The sequence below is a fragment of the Amphiprion ocellaris genome, chromosome 17 (assembly GCF_022539595.1).
Source record: "Amphiprion ocellaris isolate individual 3 ecotype Okinawa chromosome 17, ASM2253959v1, whole genome shotgun sequence".
NCBI lineage: Eukaryota > Metazoa > Chordata > Actinopteri > Pomacentridae > Amphiprion > Amphiprion ocellaris.
Window position 1 is genome coordinate 4,715,978 of NC_072782.1, and position 27,449 is coordinate 4,743,426.

General features: G+C 40.7%; 1 protein-coding gene across 1 annotated transcript in view; it reads right to left on the reverse strand.

Annotated features, from left to right (window-relative positions):
* The window catches only part of nsmfa (NMDA receptor synaptonuclear signaling and neuronal migration factor a), a 55,104-nt gene extending 29,860 nt beyond the window's left edge, over positions 1 to 25,244 (reverse strand). Inside the window, 5 exon segments of the mRNA XM_055019433.1 lie at positions 1,034 to 1,102; positions 6,454 to 6,526; positions 7,596 to 8,492; positions 8,780 to 8,841; positions 24,856 to 25,244. Of these exon segments, the coding sequence (XP_054875408.1) occupies positions 1,034 to 1,102; positions 6,454 to 6,526; positions 7,596 to 8,492; positions 8,780 to 8,841; positions 24,856 to 25,211 (1,457 nt within the window). The 5' untranslated portion in view covers positions 25,212 to 25,244.
* Positions 25,245 to 27,449: the final 2,205 nt, after the last annotated feature.

Sequence of the window (27,449 nt, forward strand, 5' to 3'; positions counted from 1 at the left end):
TTACAGCATTCCGCAAAGAGGCTTTCTGTTGTTTTCAAAGTGTTGTTTGTTAGCAACACAGAGAGAAACAGGGCCGAGGAACAAAGCGTTTCACCAAGTCTGACTATTGCATCAAGAGATCTCAGCTCCCATGTGAAATTTACTCCGTTTCATGCTGAGACACAAAGCTGATGTTTTCTCATTGATTCACTTTGTGCTGCTTTTTCTGATTTTGGTGGTCGAATATGAAGCTTAGCATTGATAAAAGGCCACAGTGGGGAAAAATGAAGGTGCACTTTGGAATGTAACTGCCTCATGTGGAAGATAACGATATATTACTTTAATTAGTGGTTTAAAGCGGTCAGTCAAGTGTTCCTAAAAGTTTGTTCTGCTATTTTTTTTGTGTTCAAATCGCTCATTTTGAAGAAATAACGCATACGGTTAATGATGTTGACACTGCAGATGGATGACACGGAGATGTCAAAGGGATTGAGATGTACTGCCTGGTGTCACATTTGCCATCTGCCCCTTTGTGTCGCAGCATTTGGGCCTGAGTGGGACGGCTTCTGAACTTGTTACTGGAGTCATTGCTCCTCCAAGCGTTACAGAGCCTCACAATTAGCTTTAAGATGTCAGTCCTTCCTCATAATGCAAGATTTATTTTTGGGAAAAGCACACAAAGATTGAAGCGTTGCAACATGCAGCTGCTTTTATTGTACTGTGGGTGTAACTGTTGAAGCTTCTGCAGCTGATGTATAGTTTTAAAAAAGCTTAAACTGCCTATACAGTATGTGCCCGTTTTGATCTTTTCAGTTATATTAGGGAATAAAAGTGTGATTCAATGAGGTTGGCGGTACAACTCTGACCTAGAAATTGCAGCACTGTAAGCAGATCCCGGTGCTTTTGAGAGCTGCTGACTTTCTCACACCTTCGAGTGCCACGTTCTGACTCTTTAGCTTAGTCAGATTAGATACGGTTGTAAATAACCAACAGCAGCACTACGTCGCCAGAAACGAAGCAAAGCAAAGGCTGACTGGGGGGTGACGCTTCATACCTCTGGATGACTTCTGCCGAATTCTGCTCCCTCTCTCTCCTCTTTCTCTGCATAAATCCCCGGAAAGCCCTGCCAGGACGTGGCACAGTATTAAAGGGATGAGAGAGGGTGAATGCTGGCATAGCGAGGGGGGGTAGAACAGTGCAGGGGTTTTTTTAGCTGCAGGGGTTTATTTGGCTGTGAAGGGGATGCCGTTTTAGGTAGGCAGCAGATAGCTTTGACTATAAAGACCAGAGAGTCAAATCACATCACCCAGCTCAAATTTTACATTCTATTCACCCTTGAAACAAACGCACCAGCCTGTATGTGATATAATCCGTCATCCAATAGAAACGCTAATCTCGTGACCTTATGTGACTTTGTTCTGTTTGCTCTTCTTAAAAAAAAAAAAAATAGTGAGCTTTTGGGGGGGATTTTACACTTTTTGACACTTTCCCAGAATCAGTCAAGCTTGTTTGTTTTATATCCTCATGTGAATTTTAAAGTTATGTTGAGTTTGGAGCTTACATTGGCTTAATTCAGCTGCTGGAGGCTGGAAGAAGAAGAAGCAACACTTTAAAAAGTGCACATTCTTCACTGCAGTTTCTTTCATACTTCTTCTTTTTCACAGCCTGGTGTGCAGCCATTTTTCACGGATGCATTCTTCTACGTTAAACCCATCGTCCCCCAGCTAGCAGCAAAGTTATTGTGGAAGACTGCCATTCATTTACTCAAGCCAGTGTGAAAGTGGAACATGTTCTGACCGGCAGAAGGTGATAGCACTGAGCTCGCTCTGGACTTGTCAAGGTACAAACACTGTGTGAAATGTATCACTCTCTAAGTGCGATTATCGTTTCAGCAAACTTAAGGAACAATTCTGTGAAACTTGTTAACATTTGTTCCAATCAGAGATGGAGAAAGAGTATCTCCAACCCTGCTGAACATAATGGTCTGTGCGTTTAATGGTACTCCACTGTGGCTACTTAGATTCTGGGAAAGTAGAGGAAACTGGGTAGTAAAACTCCCACCAAACAACTTGTCACTTCGATGAAAAAGGCTGGCCTTCATCTTTCTTATTTTAGTTTGAAAAAACTTGCATGAAAAGACCAAAACCAGGAATGCGTGGGTTCTTCTCTCTAAACTTTTCTGCCTTGATTGGGGCAGTCATAAATGAGTGGCCATGAAGTTTTAAAAAATTTGACAGAGGTACCTCAAAAATAGGCCCTATTCGGTGAAAATACACTTGTTTTTTTAGCTTGTTATCATGCACATATGGTGTCTTTTATATGCTAGAAGACACATCATGGGCTCAATAAGCTATCACCATGGCTGAGCATTTCCTCCTTGAAGCTGCAGTGTACTGATGAGTTTTAAAATTACAGATTCAGACGTCTCAAGTTTTGTAAATCTGAGAAACCAGTGCTGTCAATTCACTGCGTGAGACTTTCTGGATCATTATTTTATTTCACAATCAGTTGATGTTTGGCTGAAGTGTTTCCAGTATTACAACTTGCCAATGTGTTGCCAAGAGTAGTTCTACAGTGTTTAACCATCGATGAGCTGATGTGCTGAAGCTGCAGCGAGTAGAGCTGCACATTCTAAAGCACGGGTGTCAAACATGCAGCCCGTGGGCCAAAACTGGCCCTCCAGAGGGTCCAATCTGGCCAACGGGATGACTTCGGAAAGTGTAAAAATTACAGAGAGAAGACATTAACTGTAAATTGTAAATTTTTTTAAACTATAAATTTAAAATAATTTCTACACCCTGACAAGTTGTTTTGATCTTAAAGTAAAATACTGTTTCGCTCATTGTTCATTTTGTGTCTCATTTTTGGAATACTTGTCTTTTTTTGTCTTATTTTTATCATTTTGTGTTTTGTGCTCCATTCATTTTGTGTATCATTTGTGTCACTTTGTGGTTTTTTTTTTGTCTTGCTATTTTTTTGTTGTTTTGTTTCTCGCTTTTGTCATTTTTGGTCTTGTTTGTGTCATTTGTGTAATTTTTCGTCACATTTGTAACTTTTTTATCGAATTTTTTGTTTTATTGCGTGTCGTTTGTTGATTTTTTTTGTCGTTTTGTGTCTAATTTTTGTAATATTTTGTCTTTTTTTGTTTTTTGTCTTTTTTGTTTGACTTTTGTTCTTTTAATCATAAAGTAAAATACTATATCATTCAGTTCCAGATAGCTGTGACTAAATGTTGTGTTCCTTTGTAGACACTCTGTGATCTGGAAGTTGCAATGTGGAAATGATAAACTGAGGCATAATATTGCTGAAATTGAACTTATTTGTGTTGTTGATTTATGAGAATAAACTTCTGTGCCTCCATTTATTGTAACGGAGTGTCTCAATGACGTGTTGGTAATAAACAATTTAGGTCAGTGTCACAGCACATCTTTAGCTATCCAGGAAACACTTTCTATTAGAAGCCATTCATTGTTGGTTTTGGTCTTTTCATGACAATAATAGAAAAAGAGAATATCACTAGACCTGGAAGCAATGATACGTTTGCTTTGAGCCAGCAGCCGGAGATCAGTTTGATCAACAGAACAAAGAAAACTCAGCAAATGTTTGCGTTGAGTAGCGGCTCAGGTTAGTTGGGTTTAGGGAGGTGGTGTGTTGGAGCAGGGGGGTTTGCACAATGAAATGTCAAGGTTCTTCTTGTTAATAGATCATCAGCGTTAATACTGTTAGCGGGTATCTAATTGCTCAAGCTGCTTTTTACACTTTGGTACCACTTGATAGAAGCTAATGATCTCCTATTATACAGACAGCTCTAACTGACTGACTGATATCTGACTTCTTGCTAAACTACGACTGAACAGAAGACACCCAGGATTCACACTTTCACACCATAAATACTTGTTCTCATCAAACCTCTCCGAAGCCAAGTTCCACACTCGGCTCCAAGCTAAAGTCAGCCAGCACAGACTCGGCGATAATTAGGCCGGCTGTGGAGCAGAATTAGAGCACTAACACGACTGCCACAAAAATTTTAAATGGCCAAACTCTATTGCTAAGTGACTGTGTGTGTGTGCGTGTGTCTGAGCAATTGAAAAAGCTGCAAGGTGGATGTGAGCTGGCAGGGTTTAGGTCATCCAACACGCAGAGACAGTTTCTTGACTTACTCAGCTGCGATGGATTACACTGGAAGTTATCCCTGCTGTTGCATTTAAACCCTGTAGCTCAATTTCCCCCTTTTTACGTGAATTAAAAGACGTTATTTGTGCTGACTAGTCTTCTACATGACTGTTTATAACTGTCAGAAAATCAATCCTTAAAGAAAAAAATGTTAAATGCAGGTTTTTCCATATTATTAAGAGGTTTTTTAAACCGATTCCAACCGCTTCCTATCACCAGCTGTCCAATCCCACATACTTGCACATGTATCACGTATACCTCTATACTCCATCATTCTGCTTTGTAGCGATTAGTTTCCTCTAACTCAGCAAACGCAGCCCAAGGATGAAGGTTAAATGGTAAATATTAAAGTTAAGCAGACAGCATTTAAGGTTAAGAGGTAAGTAAACCGAGAAGGAAAAAAAGCAGGCAGGGAAGAATACTCACGATATCCTGTTTGAGCGTCCAGAGATTAATTAGCAGGCAGGGAAAGAAGCACAGAGAGAAGGGGGAAAAAAGCAGTTTAGGCACCAGTGAGCAATGAGTTCAAATAACACACAGTGAGGGGAAAGAACTGGGAGAAACATAATGAGACAAAAAGTTATTGTTTGACCTCCATGAATAAAAAAAGTTAACTGGTAAGGCCACGTAATTGCTGCTGGTCTGTGCTCGTTTAATGGGCCAAATGAATGGCCACTTATGCAGCGTGCCGGCCGACTGTGCGCTCAGAACATGATCTAACGAGCACCTAATACGAGATGAAAGGTGAGAGTGAGAGAGATATGGTTTTAAAAGAGATAAACATGAGGATGACAGACAGAAACAGATTGCTGGAAACTGTGGGAGATTCGGCATTTTGATGCGAACTGGTTGTGACAGTTGAGATATCTTTTACAGCTGTGATGCTCCTGAGACAAGCTGATATCACACATGGATAAACTTACACTAAAGCATAGGGGTCGATACAGAATAGAGGGACTTTTGAAGTCCATGGGATATATCTTGCATACATTTTTATTTAAAGTAAAAAAAATGTTTTTTATGTTCATTATGATCATGTCTACAAATTTCATAATTATTTATTATGGAAACAATCACTTATTAATAAAAAATTACTGGATATCATTAAAATGTCAACTAAATAACCATCCAAATTTAACAACAGCCACCTTCTAAATAGCTAAACAATAATAAAATGAGCTTATTCAAAAATTGTTGTAATTGTTTAAGTTGAGATAATCGTGACAGATATTTCTTTTTTTGGCAATATATCAAATTTTATATGGAAAATAACAAATTGTATCCGTGTCTGAGAAATCACTTTCAACTTCTCCATTACAAAAACACCTCTCAAGGAAGTGTGTTAATTCCAGATCACATGACCTGCTCCACATGATGTCATTTCCTCCTGAAGAAAAGACTGGCCAGACTCCAAGGCTTTCTGACTTATTTAATATAAAGTAGTCAACAGGTTTACTACAATATCTTCAGAAATAACTTTCAATTTCAATTTTGCTCAATTGAATATATGATATTTAGAGGAATCTTTGTCTAAAAATACCATGTTGTGTTCTGTTAGAATAATAGAAATGCTGATTTTAGGCCTGAAAACAGCAAAAAATGTCAACTATGACACCTGTCAGCTATGTTGCAAAGAGTTCTGCAATTATATATTGACCCATAGACTCATATATGCATGATAATTTTTCTATTTTACTTACCTTTGTTAAGCATATTTTGGCCCAAACTGCATAAACCGAATCTTACTGCTACTAAAATACACATGTTTGGGTTCATTCAGTGCACTTGTGCTATAATTAGGCAGTTAGACAATAATAAAGTTGTTGCTTGTCAACATCTTATCACTTCCATTCCAATAACACGTTTAATTAATTCAATCTAAGCAATAAATGATTGCTTTTTTTCTGCCTTGAATGTCAAATGATCTTTCAACAAACCCAGCTTGCAACTGCATCAATTATTTAACTCTAACTCTGAAGCACTGACAAAGTATTCGCTGTGATGGACGGTCCTCCTTGAGCAACTTTTAAGGGAGTCTGCAAGGTGATTTTTATAGCTTGCTCCGATGAAGGTCAATGGCTGCCTACATAGGAAATCAATCTAAGAACCAATGGCATGCTTTGGAAAATGGTTGGTGGTGATGTTAAGTATGCAGTTAATGGACTTTTTGAGGTTAATGAACTAAAACAAGCAACGACAGCAGCATGGTCAGTTTACTCTGACCTTCCAGGTACCGTGACTGTGACTGCGTGCTCATGTATGCATGTTTATGTACATGTTAGGTGTAGATAAACGTTGGACACTCACGCCTGCATGGTTGTCGTGGCAGTTTGAAAGCTGAACATGTTTTCCTTTGGGAACCAGTTAGTGTCTTCTGCAAATCAGAGAGGAGGGGGAGGAAAAAAAATGAGGATTCCAAGGTTAAGCGGACAACGAAGAATCTACGTGCCGTGTTGGGCAAATGTGGTCATAAATATATTAGAAAAATGAAGGCACAAAAAGCAGCACCAGCACTTCACAGTCCACCACTCCACAAATGGAGAGAGGGAGACACAAGGGGAGAGACAGCAGAGGAGAGGGACGGGGAGACGAAGAGTCAGAAATACAGACCACCACGTCACATCCAACATCAAACCCTCAACCCCAGCAGACCTGAGAGGAAATAGATTTGAAGGAAGTGCATTGAAGTGTAATATTAGCTCATAGTAATGGATATTTTGTCTTTAACTTGTCCAAATTTGGGAAAGAATGTGTTTTTGAGCTTTTAATGAGCTTAAAATGAAACTCAACTCAAATATTTAGAAGGTATTTATTACTAAAGTGTGATTTTCTTACTTGTTTGACACTCAAGTGGAAAGTGCTGCTCCTTATAAACAACTATAATTAAACTGTCACAAATGACAACAGTTTAAATTGATACTAATTTTAAACTAAAGCGCCTTCAGGCAATGGTAGAAATAGCAATGCAATCTAATATAATTACCACTCAAGAAATGATGCTGTGTTGACTTTCTGGTCATTTTTGAACCAGAGTTCATGGTATTTTTCATCTTGTTAACTTTTTTATTATTTAACAAGTTATAATGCTTGTTGAGCGGTTTTGAGTTTTTCTACATTTTGTCATTTTCAGCTGTTGTTGCAACCATAGTCCACTATAGCGCCCTGCAAAACAACATTTTTGTCTTCACAGGGCAAATATGCTTTTTGGTGTTCCTTTTTCAGTGACTACTTTCATGCAACATTAAAAAGGCAGCCACAGAAATAGCTAAGCTCTCGTGTTTACTGTGTATTGTACTCGAAGTAGTCAAATGCTATTTCATCTCTGGTCCCACGTCCCGCCAGTCCCTGCCACACGGCGTCCTCGGCAACCTGGCCGCCACCCTTCCCACCCTTAGTTTGGATTTCAGCGCCTCTCCCTTCCTCTGTGTCCTCCGCCCTCTCACCTCTCTCCAGCCCAGTCACCCGGTCCACACTCCACATCCGCTCTAGGCGTCGGTGCTGCTTGCCTGCCTCTCTGGACGCGCTCTCCAGGTCCAGCGAGCCCTGGCTGCGCGACGGAGCGCCGCTGCACGAGTCGCAAGCCAAACCGCTGCACTCCGCCTCCCCTTTCCCGCCCTCGCCCCAGCTGCGGATGTTGTGGGCGCTGACTGAGGTCTGCAGCGGAGGTTGGGACAGGTGATGGTGGTGGTGGGCGTGGTGGTGCGCTGCATGATGGGAGTGGGGCCCCGCGACAGTTAGCTGCTGCTGGTTGCTTCCGCTGGCCCCGCTGCCGCCTCCTCCGCTGCCGGACGGTGCATTCGAGTGGTGGTTGCCGTGGTGGTGATGGTTGCTGTGATGGTGGCCGCTGCCGCTGCTGCTGGTGCCACGGCCGCTGCTGGCGCGGTAGTATTGCGTTGGAGATGATGAGGCGGAGGATGGGGAAGTGGAGGGCTGGACCGAGCCACCTCTAGATCCCACCCCGCCACTCCCCGACTTCTCCTTGAGGACGTCCAGTTCTAAGCTCTCCTTGCTGCCCCGGCCGCTGCTCATCAGCATACCGTGCTGGGTGGTGATGGTGTACACGCGGGCCGGCTGCAGGGCGCACTCCACAAACTTCTGCTGGTCTTCCTCCGCTGAGAAGCTGCGTTCCAGCGACAGCCGCGGTGGCTTGGTAGAAATGGTGATGGAAGGGAGAGGGGGCTGGAGTAAGCCCAGCGGCTGCTTCACTAGACTGGGCTCCGGTTTGTCTTTACAGCCCTTTGTGTTGGAGCACGAATGGAGGTGATTGTTGTTGTCGGGGCCAATCGTGTCACTTTGCAACTCCGGGTCAGGACCCACCAACGTTTCACACAGGAGATGAGCTAGAACGTGAAACAAGGAGACGGAAATAAAGACATATATTACTGTTGAAGAAAGCACCAAGGTGCTAAAGAAAACTGAGAAAGGGGAGGAAAGAAGTGGATGGCACAGAGGATAATATCATCATCTTTCTTCGGCTATCAGCTGTTGTCGTGACACGCTAATGAACACGTCGTGGCATTTCAATAGAAGATGAGGTGCACCAGGTGGAGGAAGGATTAAGTCCACAGTGGAATATGCAGAACACAATAGAGGGATGAACAAATGGCAGGATGGCAGAGACGCTGACCTGATCCGTTTCGGTTTTCAGGGTGTGTGTGGGACAGGTACTCTCCAAATGCTCGTGCTGCTCTGTGGGGACACACACATGACACACATAAAGACATTAATTCATGGGTGGAAAGGAGGGATGAGTGGAGAGAATATAGAAAAGACAAGGGGGAGAAAGAGGAGAGAAGGGCAAGGGAACTGTAAATTATAATCCTAATTGCCTTCTTTGTTGGCTTGCGCCACCCACAGATTAAGATGCCGCTGTTTTATCTCCACACTTCAGGCAGCCTCAGACCCAGTGTGAGACAGCAGGAGGAGATAGAGTGACGGATTGTTTTAGGTAGAGTTAATTTCTCAGTGTGACCTCACTTTGCGTCGGTGGATGTAATTTGCAGCCTGTGTGTTTGCATCCTTGTTTCACACACAGAATGCATGTGTGGCTGTATGTGCTGTATCATTGTGTCAAGAGAAATACTTAACCTTGACAGCAAGATTGGTTAGAGATGTGCTGAGAATAGATTCTGTGAGCTCCACAGCTACAGTACTGCATCAGGTGCCTTTTTTACACTTGTTTTTTCTTTTACTAACACACAGAAATAGATGGAAATACTCTACAGGCATTCATTCAACCACATACAGTTAAAACCTAATATCATAGAGGGCTTCTTCTTTTAATATAATGGCCCCAGGTCTGCAGATGAATGAAACTGACCTCTTAATGTTCCCCTGGTGAGTGTGTATGTGACAGGAGTAGAGCAGGAACGAGACAAAGACGTGAAAGAGGGAACAAAAGATGAATAACTCTAAAGATGTTCTTTCTGTGTCAGTCTGGGTTCTGACTGAGGGGAAATGTACCGCAGCAATAACTATTAGGAAAAATGATTCGGGATTGTAGTTAAGAACGAGAGGAGAGGAAAGGAGAAAATGTGCGACTATATTGCTATCCTGTATTAATTTGTTCTTTAAGTTTTTTAACCCTCTCAACTCCAAAACTGCCAAAATGACACCAGAGCCAGAAACTGGAAAAAGAATCAATGGATTTTCAACCTTAAACTAGTCATGTGACACCCCCTTCCATCAGAAAAATAAAGAAAATCTAAGCTGAAAATTGCTTAAAAGTCTACATGTTACATTTTTAAAATCCACCCAAAAAATACATTTGCACAAAAAAAATTAAAAATGGAAGCAGACGGTATGTAGACTTTTTTTAAGAATAAATATTGGTAAAATGTTGTAGGTGTTTATTTCAGATTTAATTTTTTTATCTTTTGTAAAATGAATCGGTAAATTAATTCAGCATTTGTTTATATTACATTATAACTGAGTCATACAGCATAGAAGACCTTTTCGAGTCCCTTCTGCTACTTGTCATGGTTGTACAGTTTCCATAGAGGCACAGGAAGGAAAAAAATGAGCCCACAGTGAAGAAAAATGTGACAGGAGTGAAAAAAAACCTAGAAACTGCTTGTCATTTAAATGTTGAACAACAGACTTAGGTATTTTTGCTGATAACTATTATTATTATTATTATTATTATTATTATTATTATTATTATTATTATTATTATTATTATTATTATTATTAGTATTAGTATTAGTATTATTATTATTATATTTAGCGAGCAAAGCATACATTAATCTCATAAAATCTACTGTTTAACATCAGCATTTACAGAAGTAAATCCAGGGAACAGAAACCACCTATAGCAATAAAATACATATTAAGACATCTACAGGGTGGGCCATGAGTTTCCATACGTAGGAAAATGTATAATGTATATATTTTTATGTTTCAGATACCCTAGAAGATGCGTTTGATGCTATCTTTGGGGGCACTTGAATGCCATGGTGTATCAGGTGAAGATACGAGACATAAATCATCTCAGGGAACGTATCACCAACACCATTACAAGCAGAACTTCAGCTGCGCTAATGCAAGTTCATCAACAGTGGAAAACACTTATTAATGTGTGTTTTCGAAACAACGGTTATCACATAGAGCACATTATATAAATAGAAATGGTTGTCCAACAGAAAATGTTTCTTTTTCCTATGTATGGAAACTTATGGTCCACCCTGTATATTTCAGCACGCTTTAGTGTTATTCAGAATGAATGACTACTTTTTAAAATTATGCTTACAGTGTGTCCATCACCTATACTTTTAAGCATTTTTAAAAAAAAAAAAAAAACCTGAATATTCACAGCTGACTTATGTTTAATGATAACACAAAGTGGCTTTTAAGAATGTTTATCCCTAAAGGACCTATTCAGAGTCAGAAAAGTTATTATATTTGGTGTTATAAATCCTGTATGAAGTTTATATCCATGTCTGATCTTAAAAAATATTCAATACCCAGAGCTAATTTACTGTTTACTCCTTGACTTCACCCCAAAACACAGCATGGATGTTCTTGGTGTTTCTTCAGATTTTCTCTAATGCTGCTAATGTCAGAGGTGACTGCTGACACACATATAAACACACACATTTGTACTGAAGAATCCTCCGTAAACAGGCGAATCTGTGGGTGTTCACCTCCTCCCTGGCAGCTCCGTCAATTATTAAAGCCCATCCAGCGCAGCAAGTATACAGACAAATGCTCGCTCACTCACATATGCTCACATAAAGCGCATGAGTGCTGTTAAATCAGACTTTTCAAACACTTATTTTCATGCTTTCCTACACAGTTTCTTATTTAAACTTATTTAAACACGTTTCTAACCCCCTTCCTCCTCTTTCACTGCTTTGTAGTGAGGTTCCTCCAGAGACATTTTTAGAGAACAAAGCTGCCCTACATGTTTAAAGTAACATCCTGAGAGCAAATTACCTCAATTAAAGTGAAATACACATCTTAGAAACCTAAATTAATTTGTTGTAATGCACCAAAAAGCTAATTTTACCTGCAAATTCTTCTAAGAACAGCTTCTGTAATCAGTCATATTTGACCGAAGGACATCCTATTGGAACTGTGGTCATACCGCTTTAGAAAGATTAAAAACACTGTGATAACAATAATCAGCCGCTTGAAACAAACTAATTTGGTGCAGCTTGTGTCTGACTACATCTCTGTTTATAGCAGTTCCAACTGGCCACACTTGAAGTTCAGCCTGCTGTCATAGAGAGATGGGATAATAACTCTGACGGGGATAACGCTAACACTTCGGGACAGTCTCTCCTCGCCATTCACAGTGTTGTGCTCGTTTGTTCACATGAAAAGTGACAGAAGTAGCAGTTTGAACCGAAGAATACAACAGCAGCTTCAGAGAGAAGCTCAGATCCTGCGTTCATCCTCACCTCTACACATGAGGCCAGCCGCTCCCTGAAGTGGTGCGCTTGTTGTGTTTTTGTTGAATTACAGAAATGTTCAGATGCACCAATCCTCAGTGCTGTCTTCACAAAGACACAACGATGTTTCAGACGCTGTTTGATAGTCCGACAAGCGCACAAACTTCCTCAGCTCCTGATCACTTAAATTAATATTAAACATTCATCGAAACAAAGAAATATAAATACAGAGGAGCATTTAGTGCTCCTTAAGGTTTTGGTCACCAGAGAAACCATTCACGTGTTAGCTGTCAGCCTTATGCATACTAGAGAAATGACCCAACATTAACGCTTGTGCTATTTGACGTCAAACCCTTGCCTGGAACATTTTGTGCCTCGGTTCAGCAGGGTTTCTTTTACTTATTTTACAAACATAATGAGCAAAACTTTCCATTACAGGACCTCCCTGGGTAAAATTGAGAACTTACAGCACTAAATTGCAGCCTACTGGAGCTTCTACATTCATCAAGTTTTTATATTTTGCTGCCGTGCAACATTTAGAAATGAAAATGTTTTTCTTTGCCCGCAGAGTCAATTTGGCTTCTCCCATTGTTTACTGTCAGTGGCTGAAGCCAAAGTAAATCAGACTCCCTGAGAGTTTGGGGGTGTTACTGAGGAACGAGAGGCTGTGCACGTGCTGCGACACCATCCAACTCCCTTCACTACACTTCTAAAAATAGCTCGCCATGCCGCTGCAATTCTGGTCTACTGCATCATCATCTCTGAAATTCTCTACTTCTTCTGTTGTACTGGTCGGCGTCAGTGTGTGTGTACATTTGCTATGTGCATGTGAGTCTCTATTTATATTTAAAGGCAACGGGAGAAGAAAAGATGGAAAAAACAGCAGGATAAAAGTGTGTTTGTGTGTCTGCATGTGGTGATGAAACAAGCAACAATCCCTGTTAAGGATAGTTGAGATGAATGTAGTCTGCGCTCTAATCAGCAGGTGTCCCTCAGAAGCTCGGAGACATTTTCATTCCTGTTTTATTATTCAACAGACTGGGCTCACAGTCGAGAATCAGCAAACAATGGTGCAAGAGACTCAAATCATCCATTATACATGAGAGGAAACTGAGTTCGGAGACGGAGAGAGAGCAAAACGCCTCTCAATCCATCCATTAAACAAAAACCTCTCTCTTTCTACTGTGTCGTCACATATTGCTCTCCTACACTCACTTCATATATGATACGTGAGCAGGTCACATGAGGGGCACAGGTGTGCTTGTACAAGTAAAAAATGAAGGAGGAGGAGAGGAAAGAGCTTGACAGACGGATATAAAATTCGTCCTGCATGCTCGCGGACATGTGACAGGGGTTTGGAGGGAAAGAAATGATTTAGGGAGGAGAGGAATGATTACAGCAGAGAGGAAGAGGAGTGTACAGAGAGAGGTGGAAAAACTGGGGCATATTAAAAATGAAAGGTAGAGTAAACTTGAGGAAATGGAAGCAGACAGAGAGCACAGTGTGGACAGTGAAGAAGTAAAAGATAAAAAATGACAACAGGCTCAGTTTCCACCTTAGGGCAACTTTAAAAACCAACTGAATCCTAAACGTGGAATCCTTTGTGTCGTTTAACCCCTTATGAGACGTCTTTGGGCCCATATCTATGAAATATGCAGCTTACTGTCTCTGATTTATATAAATTTTATATATTATTTTTAGAAATGTCGAGTGTATGAAAGTGAGTCGAACAGAAGTGACAAGGATAGCGGAGGTTCAAGTTCACTGTCTTGAATCCAGATGAGATCAGATTAGATATTCTGACAGTGATGGACTTACTTGAGGTGACTCACTGTGAGAGAGTGAAACCTTTTTGTCTTAAAGGTAAAATATTATGCCTCTTTTCAGCTCAAAATACTGCAAAGATGGTTCCTTTCACCATGACTGTATAACCCCTGGTTATGGGCTGCTGTGTCTGTGATTGACAGTTGGAGCTGACTGTTTAGTTAAGTGTTGCATAGCACCTGGGTTAAATTCTTACTTACCAGCTAGGTAGTTGTGGGGAGGCTTGAGGAACAGCAAAAGTGAACGTCTTCATATCTTAACAGCTTTTACTTTAGACCCTGTAGTTTTTAACAACCACAAAATGCAATAAAAATGTATTTTCAACACGGAAGCTTTAAAGGTAGGGAAGAATTTTAGGTCTTAGAGGACCATATCTGCAATTGAGCATGTCTGATCCTATAATGCCAACCAGCTACAACATTAAATCACTGAGAAGTGAAGTTATTGACACTGATTATCTTTGTTACACTGACAGCCTGTTGTTCAAGTTGATTTGTGAGAGACAAGAAAAAAGTTAAAGGCCAAAGTGTCTCCAAAACAGCAGGCCTTGTTGGGTGTTTTTGCTATGTAGTGGTTAGTACCTACCCACATGATACATGGAAGGACAACTGGTGAAGCAGCAGCAGGCTCATGGCCATCCAAGGCTCATTAATGTGCATAGAAGGTGAAGATTGGCCAATGTGATCTGATCTGACAGAAGAAAAACTGTAGCACAAATTGCAGAAACCCTTAATGCTAGTTGTGATAGAAGGTGTCTGACCACAGGAAGCTGTGATGTACTGTGTGTTCTGAGAGCCCACGCTGACCCCGGTCCACCACTAAAAGCGCCCACAATGGACATGTGAGTGTCAGAAATAGACAGTGAAGCAATAGGAAAAGGTGACCTGCTCTGATGAATCATGTTTTCTTTTCCATCATGTGGACAACTGGGTGTGTGTGTGTTGTTAATCTAGGAAGGAGATAGCAGTGGGGTGCACTATGAGAAGCAGGCGGAGGCAGTCTGGTGCTCTGGGCAACGCTTTGCTGGGAAACCTTGAGTCCTGCATTTATGCGAATGTTACTTTGACATGTACCACCTACCTAAACTTTGTTGCCGACCACGTACGGCCCTTTAAGGCAACAGTATTCTCTGATAGCCTCCTTCATCAGGACAATGCACCCTGCTACATTGCCAAAAAAAATGTTCAGAAATGGTTTTAGGAACATAGTGCTGACTTGGCCTCCAAATTTGAAAGGTCTCAATCTGATCCAGCTTCTGTAGGAGGTGCTAGGAGAACAAGTTGGAACTCCCCACCTCACAGCCTCCAGTACTTAAAGGATCTGCTGCTTACGTCTTGGTATCTGACACCACAGGACACTTTCAAAGCCCTTAGAGTTCATGCCTCAATGGGTCAGAACTGTTTGGACAACATGAGGACAACCTACACAATGATTTTGCAAATATACTGTATATTTCACATATTATACGTTATGTAAATGACAATTTTACCAACATTCACAGTTCATTGGAAACTACGTTAAAGATAACAATCTCATCATGTGATCCATTTAGTTTGGAGGACCATTTAGAGCTTTCTATTATATCATATGACCTTCCTCAGCAGATGGAGTTGAAATTGAATTACAGATGTTCGTATCATTATTTTCCTCAGCACTGTAAGAGCCCGTGTTGCTTCCAAGATGAGGACCAAATTGTGTTCTTTATGTTGGAAGCAACAGTGTCTGAAGTCCTTGTTGAAGCTGTTCTGGAGTCCCAGCATCATTGAATACTACACTAATTCCTTCTCTCAGCAACACAGGTCCTCAAATTAAATGGCAAAACACCTTGTTTTGGTTGAGGTTTTGTAAAGCCTTAGCTTGGGAAAAAAAAATATTAAAACTATTTCTATAAAATTTGTATTCTTGGTTAAAAGAAACCAACCATAACTCTATGTTTTAAAAAAAAAAACAAAAAAAAAAAAAACAGGTCTTCTGTGTTTGTCTGACATTTTCTTGACCCGTCCATTCACCCTGATCTCATCCATATGCAGACTTTGTCACTCAAAAAATAACCTGACTTTCTTCTTTTTCTCCCTGCAGACGAGAGTCATAATTACTAAGGCGGCTGGAGGGCTTTCTCATTTTAACTTAAGCATATAATCTTTGGCCATTTGCTGAAATAACAGAGAGAACTCAACTTTAAGAGTACACCTAATACTATTATGTAAACTTCTGTGGGTACATCATGAAACCTGAAGCCCCAGCTTTATTGTGTGGTCACCTTTTCTGTTCCGTCTGAGTGAGTGAGTGAAAGTGAATATGAGCATCTTTTTCTTTTGTCTGGGTGTTCAGTTCAGCAGATAGTGTGGTGCACTTGCATTTCACATGCTAAATGAGTTACACACAATTACAGACACTCCACTTCTTGAATACATTTTGCCGCAAACTCCGCTAACCACTTCACAGACACATAAAAGGACCCACAACAACAAGAAAGTACAGCTCAGCACTTCAGCTCTTTAATGGATGTACACGGAACAATGCAGAACTAGATACTCAACAGATGGGAGTGTTACAAAACTCTAAACATGCCCTTTTCTTCATTCGCCTCTGGTTTTTGCATACTAATGGATGCACAAACCAGATGGTAGAACTAAGCCTGGGCAATAAAACAATAGGGATGTCTACCAGTGATACTTCATCAGTAGCAATGATAAATAGTTAGTTTCTCCTAAATGCATTAGATGCAAAGGTTGGTTGCACAAACAAACTCCAAGTATGCTTCCTCCGTGGCTCATAAATAGTCTATCATATCACTTAATATGGAGTGACATGCAAACAGCCAGTCTTTTGATTGCAGGGTCGTTTGGTTGCAAATGAGTGGCAAAATGACACATAAAATACACTTTTCGCTGGTTCAACCCTTTGCCCTCCATCGGCCTCCCCAATGGCTTCAGTGCAGGTCTCCAGGCTCTGCCACCACCTGTTCTCTCGTCACCCCCATCTGCACACCAGACCAGGCCTCCCCTGGTGGAGGCTGTGGCTGACGGAGACAAGTGGTTGCCTTTGCTAGATGGACTTGATGGTCTGAAAACACTCCCTAGTCTGGGAAAGTATCTTGAATCTCATTAGTACCAATACTGAACCCATAAGCAACATTAGGTCCTTAGTGTAAGAAGGTTAAGGCGATAACCGTACAATGAGAATCACATTAAAGTTTCAAGGAATAATCGATTAGTTGACAACTACCAACCCAATCGCCAACCACTACAACAATCTGCTTAAGCCACCTTACACGAAAAGGAAAGTCCAAATTCTATGATTGCCACCTCTAAATGTGATTACTTTCTGATTCCCTTCCCCATCCTCCTCACTAGAAGACACCTTGTCCCTTACCACTTCCACCTAATGGTCAATTCATGCTTCCTGCAGTCTGCTTATCGGCCTACACCAATGACACTGTTCAAACTACAGTAGTGCTGCGCTGATCTGTCTTGTGGTATGTTGCATTTCCCTTCATATCAAACACACAGACATACAAACATATGAAACAGCAGCTGGTTACAGATTACATCACAGCAGTGTGTCGGCAATTGTTCACACAGGATCTCCCTAAAAATTAGCACTTCCTAAGTGTTTGCGTCCGTTGATGGAAATCATGTACAAGTCAAAGCTCATCCAAAGTGACTGCTTCAATCGCAGCTCTTTAAATGATGAATTCTCAGCATGTGGTTGACAGAGAATCTCCTCATTCGGGCTCTCTTTATGACAAACATTTGCTTTTAGGAGCACTTGTTTTCCAGGCACTTTCAGTCCAAACAGTGACACAAACTTTGTCTGCATGCAGGCAGTCTGTGTGAACTTTCACAGATTTGGATGGACTACAAATCTTACACCATGCATACTCTTGTGCTGTAGAAAGCATGACTTGACCTTAAGAGGTGCACTCCCAGCAGCCTGCTCCAATGTAGGATCCCCATCTAATGACACCTGGAAGGTTCTGAGTGGCAGAAGTTTAAGAGTTTTTTAAACGTTCAAATATTAATTTCATCGTATTGATGTCAGGTCAGTTTACCTCAAAGTAACCGTTACAAGTTAGAGTACAAATTCCAGTCATCAAAAATCCAGTTAACAAAAGTGAAAGAAACCTCCTGACGACTGTTTTTGTAAAGTTTTTGTAACATGCTACTATGTTTGAACATGCTTTTGATTACATTTAGGAATGTCCCAGTTAGCTGTTTTTGGCTCTTGATCCGCTCCAGGTCATTATATTTTTATTATCTGCTGATATCTGATACCATTTTCTTAGACAATACCACTTAAAGTATTGTAGTTTAGCTGTAGTACCTGATTGCGCCACCAGATGGATGCTCTTACTGTTTAATGCTGTTACAAACAGAGGAGGTGAGCAGTTCCGTGTTGGGAAGCAGAGAACATTATGGGAGATGCTAGTAAAGGAGCATCATGACCAAGACATTTGTAAGGCCTATTGATGTCAGACCAGCAAACAAATTTGACTGCTCTTCCAACAGCAGATTTTTATATTCAGCAAGAAAATGGATCAAACAAAGTATGAGGCATAGGTGTTGGTTTGTTCCAGTCACTTCTGAGTTCCAGAGATCATCTCTGATCTTGGGTTTGGGACATCTCTAATTACATGTCTCTCAAATTCTCAATTACTGGTTGTATGATTAAAAACAACAAAAGAAGCGAAAGAAATCTCAGATTTTTAACTAAAACTCTCCATATTTAATCTACACATTTGACATTTATCTCCAAGACTGCAAAATGAACTCTAAAGACCTACAGGATTAAAGAATTGACTTTCAACTACCTATAGAGGCTCCCCATAGAGTATTCATTTCCATTATTGACCAATTTCTAATCATTCCAGGCTTCATTCCCTGTGGATTCTGCTGCTGTGTAACACAGTGACTGTATACTGTATCTTCAGAGGTGAAGCGACTCATGACTGAAAACGGGTCATCACTCCCCTGGCAGTGTTCCCACTGGTCTGAATATCATCAGAGCTTATGTCTCCTCTGGGTGTCTCTCCGCTGTAAATAACAGGCTGCCAAGAAAAGAAATTCCTCACTCTTTATGCTCCTTAATCGAATCCTCCTCTTGGATCCACTAATTAAATTGGGTTTTCTACAAACACACACACATGCAAAGGAGCACACACAGACAAATGTGTACAGCCGAGGTGATGAGAACCTGTTGAGAGGCTTGTTGCACGTGCTAAGGGCCAAAGGGACTTAGTAATGTTAATTGCAGTCTTGACAGTGCAGTGCATTATGGGACATGTAGGACCAAAGCATCTGATGGAGGAGCTGATTAAAATGTTAGTACACTAATGGCTGAACACAATCACCCAGACACATACAGTGCTGCAGGCTGGTTCACCCACAACACTCCTCTGTTTCACTGCAGTAGTCAAAAAAATAAGGATTTTCACAATTTCTGTGAACAATAGGGTTGTTTCCCAGCAGATAATTTTGACTTGTCAAGGTAAGAAAACACAGGTGGGAATAATGACATTAGTGGTCTGTTTCTATTTCACACTAAGCCTTGACATTGAGTAGTAATAATAGGTGGAGAGCTTGATTACGGCAAAATGTACCAGAGTATAATGGAAACGGCAAATTAATCATTATGTACATTAAGTATATAAATTCAAGATCAATTAAATCTTTTGCTTGATTGGACAGACAAAATTGTAGCAAAGACAAACTTTCTTCGAAATGTAATAAGTATATAATCCTGTTACATTTCAGTACATTATTCCAATTATTTGAGGTTTGGTGCTTTTAATTATGTCACCTTGTTCTTCTTTTGCCATGTCTATTAACACCCAGATTGAATCAGTGCCACCAACAGCACAAGCAGTGGACTGAAAACATGCATTCATTTGCATTTTCTTTTGCTGATATTTTGGAAAGTCTTTTAAAATTTGCACTACACTGGAACTGAAACCTGGCTAGTTTGACAGTTAACTGATTTTATTAGCATTTATTTACACTTTGTTGTTTCCCTACTCAAATGAAGTCCACTGTTAGCCAAGTAAAGTAAAATGAAAATGCTTAAATAAGTATTTAAAATGTGTTAAATCACAGGACAAAAATGTTTTTACAGTATATTTTGGAGTAAAAAAACAAAAATGAGTATCCCCATCCATTTGTGACCATGAAAACAACAGCAGTTGTCAAGGTCCACTTACTCTGATGCTTTTGTTTTGAATCACATGGTCTTCCTGATCAGCAAATTAAGCTACAATAGTCAATATTAAACTATTTAACTGCTCAAGTCAGTGATCTGATTATTTTTTGGATCAGCAAAACAACGAACACTGCTTTATGTCTTGTCGCTGCAACTGTGCATCAAGATTTAGGGAATTATTCTTGCCAAATTGGAGGCATGTTTTAGGTTTGTCTGTAAGCAAGATTACGCACAACCCACTGGGCCAAAGTCCACAAAACTTAGTGGAGAGATGAAGCATGGTCGAATGAATTTTGGTGCGGATCAGATTTATGTTCTTTAAAATTGCAAGATGAAGCGCTGGCCTTGGTGGAGCACTGTGGTCTCTAGAAGGTAACAGCCACAGTCAAGCTGTATTTCACACTAGAATACTTAAACTTTGCCAACAATCTGCAAAAATTGCTCTGAATAATGGAAATTTGGAACCTCTATGTTTCTGCCGCAACATGTTCAGGTTGTTTTGTCAGTGAATAAATAATAAATAGAGTAAAGATGCACAATAGCACACAGACACAGACAAACAATCCCACAGCACTGCTGGAGTCCTAATCATTGTTCAGACTGCAATCAATAAAATCTGCCTCATTCAGCATGTTTAGAGCCAAGAAAAACGCTGTTTAAATGAACAAAGGAGCAGAGAAAGAGATGAAGAGGGAGATAGACATAATAGAAGGAGATTTGTTTGACTTGAGTGATTGTGCACAAACATACATGAATAACTGAATGACTAAAAAGGAAACAAAAAGCAAAATAAACGCAGATTTTAGTAAAGAATGATCAGATTCTCAGAATGTAAAAGAAAGATGGTGTCTGTCTGAGCTTGAGTAAATCAGAATAAAAAATGGCCACATAAGATCATTAGACCCCACCAGCAGAGTGCCTGCAGACCAACAACAAAGTCACACCTGACTGTCCTGAATAAACCAAGACAATATTTCATTTGCATTCGTGTGTAAAAACCGAGCCTTTCATCTTTCATGCCATTTTTCACAGCCTCACAGCTTCATGAACGCTGTTGTCCGCTGCCCTTCAGCCGAACCGCAGCACCGGCTGATCGACGGATCAAAGCATTTGCTTTCTCACTCAGTGTTGCAGAATTCTGCTATGTAAATTAGAGCTAATCTCTCCCCCTTTTCTCTCTTTCTCTCTCTGTTTCTTTTTACCCCTTTGCTTTCAGTCGCTAGCTTCTTCTCATGAGCTGCTGGAGGGGAGATTGTGACCTGTTTCATAATCAGCAATACATAAACATGCAGACAGGCACGCTCGACCATGGTGCAAGACGCCGGCATCGCCCGAGTGTTCCATGTTGCATTGTTTGTATTCCTTTGAATTTGGTCATTCACACCGGCCTAGTGTCCTCTAACAAGTCGTCACAATGGAAGACAAAGCAGGTCGATTGTCAGTGCTTGTCAAAATGACCCTTATGAGTGTTTTCCAATTTGGCACACCTATCAGGAGGACAAAGACACAGCAGAAGTCATTTTAGGGATGGCAGAGGTTTGTCTTTTGCTTTGGTCCAGAAGGAAATATCTCACCAACTATTGGGTGGGTTGGTATTAAACTTTGCTTGCTCAGATATTCATGGCCCCCAGAGGATGTAGAGTACTGATTTTCGTGAATCTCTAGCTTTTTTAGTGCCAAAATGATGTTGACATTTGTAAGTTTTGAGTGAAACGTGACTAACTGCTGTATGAATTAGTCTAGAAATCAGTCCCATGGATGAACTTATTCACTGTGGTGATCCTAGAGCCATGATCACGTGACAGTTTGGATTTGTCCAGTTGTCCAGTTTTTGGCCAAATACATTCAAAGCCAATGATATTTCCAACAGCCTCAGCTTCATTTTGTGCTTATGAAGAAATGTAAAACAAATGGTAAAGTTTACACCTTCCAAATGTTATTCTGTTGATATTGTAACTGTGAGTTTGTTGGAATTAACATTCAGCTCAAAGCACCACCATCACAGCACTGCTAGCATCACTGTTTTCATCTGTAAAGTTTAGCCTTGTCTGTCCTTTGGTAGGAAACCACATTTATGAAGTTGTTCTAGGTCATGAAGACAGTTCTCAGTTTGCAGAGCATGTTCTGGTTGGTCGGTTGTTCCCAAAAACTTTGAATGTAAAAAAAATACAATCCATAGCCTCCACAAACAAGTTAGCTTTTGAATGAATCTTTCATGTTCCTTTGTTCAACTAATGTTCTATGCAAGAGAATCAGACAACAGCCGCTGTGAGGAATGATAAGGGAGTTTATGTGCTGTGCAGGTTAACAGGTGTGTGTGTGTATGTGTGTGTGTGTCGGATAAAAGAATTGTATTTACTGTGGCTTGTTCCACTGTTTACAGATCCTTTGACAAAGAATGATGACTCCAACTTTCACAGAGATACGTGGACCTGCTGCATTTGCCTGTGAGCTTCACACTGTGTGCTTTTAGGGACAGAAAGCAAGTGAACATAACGTAAATTATTAAATTAAATTAGGATGAGGGTTAAGGTGAGTGCATGTAAGTCGATGTAGTGTCCTCTGAAGTAACAGAAGCATAAATGTGTGTTTGTGTGTGTGCTGCTAGCTTCACAACTCATGTAATTCCCAGAATGCAGGAACATGGAGATAGGCCATATGCTCAGCTAAGACTGGAAGTGCACAGAGGTTCACAATAACCCTTCTGACCTGCTATAATCCAAAATTCGTTGATTTATCTGGTCTGTTTTTCTCAAGTGTTACAACCAATTAGCAATAAACAGACCTTTTACAGCCTCATCAAAACATAATGAGAAAAAATGAATTGTCTGGTCTCATATCAGTGGTAGAAAATCTTAAATCCCAATAATTACTTAGCAGACAATTTCAGTTTCCAAATGTTTCACTCGAGGACACAGTTGTGCATTTCGCCACTCTACTTTTAGTGTTCTGGCAAGAGCAGTACAAAATGTACAAAAGAGATCTTTGGGGGAAAAAACCTGAACATGAAATTGTGTATTAAATGTAAGAAATTGCTACATAAATGACTGTAATATGAAGAAAAACTGAAAAATCGAAGAGAGACAAAGTCCAGCCTCTCCTTCAGACAGAATGGAGGCTGAAACAAACATATGTAGATTAAATGAAGAGAGTAAAGGCACAAACGCCTCGCTGTGTGCATGCAGATGTGCTTGAGCATGTGAGGTGAACAGATGGAAAGAAACCAGTTTCTGAGTGCTCGCTTCCACATTCATGGAGGTCATGTGCTGGTGAAAGGCTGATAAATATTGGATGTGATTCAGCTGCATTTCTCCTCTGATGGAGCCGAGGTTCATTCTGCCATTAGGTCCGAAAAATTAAACTCTGAATCGTGTGTGAAGGAGAGAGAGGGGGGAGAAACGGAGGAAGCATGTGTGTGTTCATCCTCTGTAGCTGCCAGCTGAATCACATGTGTGAAAGTATTTCTCTGGATCCACTGTTGACATGAAATAATTACTGTATGCCTGGAGATGGACTCTCTCTCTCTCTCTCACACACACACACACACATCTACACATCTGTATACAGTAGCTGCCTACTCAGGACATCCTCTGCATACCAACATCACATTTTCCTTTCAAGGTGGCACACAAACTGCACTAGGGCTCCACTGTGTAATGTAAGGAGGACGCACACCGAGAGAATGACGTAATAGCACATCAGCCCACATCTGTGGATTGTTGGAGTCTGCACAAGTCAAGGTCATTCATTGACTGAATTAGAATCACGCACCGGTGGAGCCGGGAGATGCTGGATTTGTATTCTGATCTCACTCCTGATTGAGGCTCACTGTCTGCGCTTCATGTGACATGTGAACACACACTCACACGTGCTCTACGACCAACCTGCAGAATCTCACTAACAGCCCGGGATGAATGGGTGCCATCAAACACCTCCTGCTACAAACAGCTGGATGCGGTTCTTGTCTTAAGACTAAACAGCTTTGGACGGGTTGTATTCCGGCCAAACAGTCTGCTGAATAAATTACCAGCGGCTGCCCTCTGCGCCTGACCCAGTAGCCTAAGTGACCGTGATAGGTGATCAGCGAGAGACACAATCGATTGCCGTGATTGATTAATTGACAGCGGGGTTATTTGCCCGCTGGGGTGTGAAGGCAGCCGCCTCATGGCTGCGCTGCTCGCTTGGGTCGATGCGGCCAGGCGGAAAAGACGTTTTTTGGGGGGGTTAAATTTGCAAAAACAATCAAATGTCATTCACTTTTACGGCAGAAGATGGAATGTTTAGGTGGTGGTAAAGTGAGGAAATGCACCAGGGTGAGTGTGAGTCACGGCAGTCCCGCTCTGCCTCTGCATGACTTTGGTTATACAATGATGCTCCATTCACAACATCAGTAAAAGCAGCGACGTGCCAGAGGCGCATCATCCAACAGCTCATTTAGACCCCAAAAACCCAGGATTAGGAAGACCTCCCCTGTAGAGGGCTACACCTTCTGATTACAGGTGCAGTTTGGAGAGAGTAAATGGAAATTTTAAGCACATATTTGCTCAGACGCACGCCCCGGGCCAGACGGGACAGTCGGCAGACAAGAAAAGGCGCAAAGAGCCCTTCTCTGCGCAATGCAAGACATGCGGGCTGGATCCAAGATAGCGCAGTGGCAATTCATCAAAACACACAACTGTCACACCTGGTAACTTCATCGAGGGTTAGAACATAGACTTATGATTACGACTTCCAGGTGGTGCCATAAAAAAAACGCGTAAAAAGGCGCAGAGCTCCGAGCGTCACTCACCTAACTTTTGCTGCCACAGAAGATATCGCATCGTTTCTCAAATTCTTCCTCTTGGACACGGCAGTTCCCATGCTGACATGGAAACGACGCAGGCAGGGAGACAGTTCATTCCAAAGCTTCGGATGGATGGATGGAGGGATGAGGAAAATGGTATAAAAAAAAAATACGAAAAAAAAAAAGTTGAAGAAGGGAAATCCGGGAAGCTGGATCACGCAGAGCGAAAAAGAAGGACGCCAGCCTCTGCTCGCTCTCTGTCTGAGTGTCTGATGTGAGCACGTACGTGGGGTGTCTGCACAGCTGTCAGGGAGGCTGAAAATACACAGCACCCCCCCTCCTCTCCTCTCTCTCTTTCTCATTGATCTAAAAATGCAATGGGCGGATTGGTGGCGATATCACCATCATCATCATCATCAGGCTCACGGAGAGGAGGGGAGCGTGGAGGCGCTGAACGGGGGGACACTGGTGCCATCCACCTGTGCCATTCATCTCATCCATTTTTAGGCTGTGTCTTTATTTATTACCCTCTGTTACATAATCGGTCATTTTTGGTTGAAAGCACCCCTAAAATGGACTCTAATCCGAGACCAGCTCAAGGCAAAGGTTGCTTATCCACAGCCAAAGACGGAGGGAGGGTTGAGGTTGAGGCGCTGCAGAGCATTTCTTCAAACAATAACATGATAACAGGAGCTTTTGCTGGTTTCTCTGCTGGTTAATGTTTTTCTCCAGGACTCTCAATGTTATCAGTATTCAAATGACTGAGAGATCCTAAAGGCCAGGTCCTTCTGAGATTCTAAAATTACGGTATGGCTACTAATTAACACCCCAATGAGAGTTTTCTTTCTTCAGTCATACATCCACAGTGAATCCAGTTTTCTATATTTTGCTTAAGATTTTGGAAAAAGAAAAAATGCAGCTGTATTGGCAGAAATGCCTCAGTTTATTCAAGAACAAAATGTACAGTTCCACCTTTAATCCTCCTGTTGTCTTCATATACGAGCACCAAAAAATATTGTAAATAATTTCAAAAAATGAGTAAAAATCTTCAAAAAAACCCTAAAAATATCTAAAATGGCTACATATATATATCAGTAAAACTTCTAATATTTTCTCTAAGAACATTCATTAAAAAAATCCAGCAAAATTCGGAATGAAACACATTTTTTAACCATAAAATCAACAGTATGAAGATATTTCTTTCCTGGAAATGAAGAAAAATTTTTACCATGATTTTGTGGTAGCATTCTGGCAACCACAGCCGCTGGAATTTTTCAGTAATAATAGCAGTTTTTTTACAATGTACGTACAAGATCACCATCCATACAGTTGTTATGATTAGGGAAATCAGCTATAGAGACCAAAGCATTCTTTGTATCATTCTGTAAACACGTTTATTTCTGCTGTAAAGTTGGGCATTTTAACATGGATGTCTATGAGGGTCAACTGACCTTTAGAGCCTCAAGTGGCCATTTGAGGAACTGCATTATTTTTATTTATTTATTTTTTTTTAAATTTTGGCACTTCCATGTTGGATTTATTTTTCACACCCAGAGGTTCCTACTTTGGTTTTCGCTCCTTGTTTAATTAGGTTTAAGCACCAGTACTACTTAGTTTGCTTTAGGAAACTCCCATAGCTAAAATGCAGCCCTTTAACAATGTGTTTGAAACCTCTCTTCCCTTTTTTCTGAGTTCCTCCTCTTGTCTATTTAATAATATATGATTGATTAGCTGAAAGGAAGCAGTTTGAAAACAGTGCAATATTGGTTAAAGATCTGTTTATTAGAAATGTATTTGTGAAACACCACAAACAAATGTAATCCAGAAGAAAATGCATTTCCTTGAAAATATAGTAGAGAAAGCAGTTTAGCTGTATGGGAGTGTATTTTTCAGGAGACGGGGCCCTAATCTGAAGAAAGCACTGAATCACAAATGTTATGTAAAATAACCCATTAACTCTTAAACTCAATTTAGATAACACACACAAATAAATTGCAGTTGCATAGGTCCTTAATTAAACTTGCTTACATTTCTGTTTAACAGCAAATTATACCTACCTGGAAGTGTCTTCAAGCAATTGTGGGTCCGTGCAGGAAGAGTTTAAAGACGTAATTTGTAGCATCGAAAATAGTAGGATCATGAATGTGTCTTTTATTTTTATGTAGTTTTAAGAAGAGCATAAAATAGAAATGTGCAAATTTAGCTTTTCATTGATAAAACTGAAACAAAAGACCTATGACAGATAGCCAGAAATCCAGTGTGAGGATACCACCTTAAACTCTGAACTGTAATTAATAGCACAGATTAATGCTGCATGTGGACGTCCTGTTTGTTTATGCAATGCTATGCTGTGCAGTTTGATTTTCCCTTTTATTTGAAGAAGTCGTCGTTGGCTAAGATCCCAGAAGCAAAGAATCACACTGTTCAGAGACAGATAATCACTGTAGTCCGTGATGGAAGATGGTGCGTGTTGGTCATTGTGAATACACACACAAACACACACGAGTGCATGCATATATCATACAAACAGACAGAAGCACAGACAGCAGCCGAGTCGCCCAGTAATGGCCGATTAGCCTTCAAACATCAAGTCCATCAAT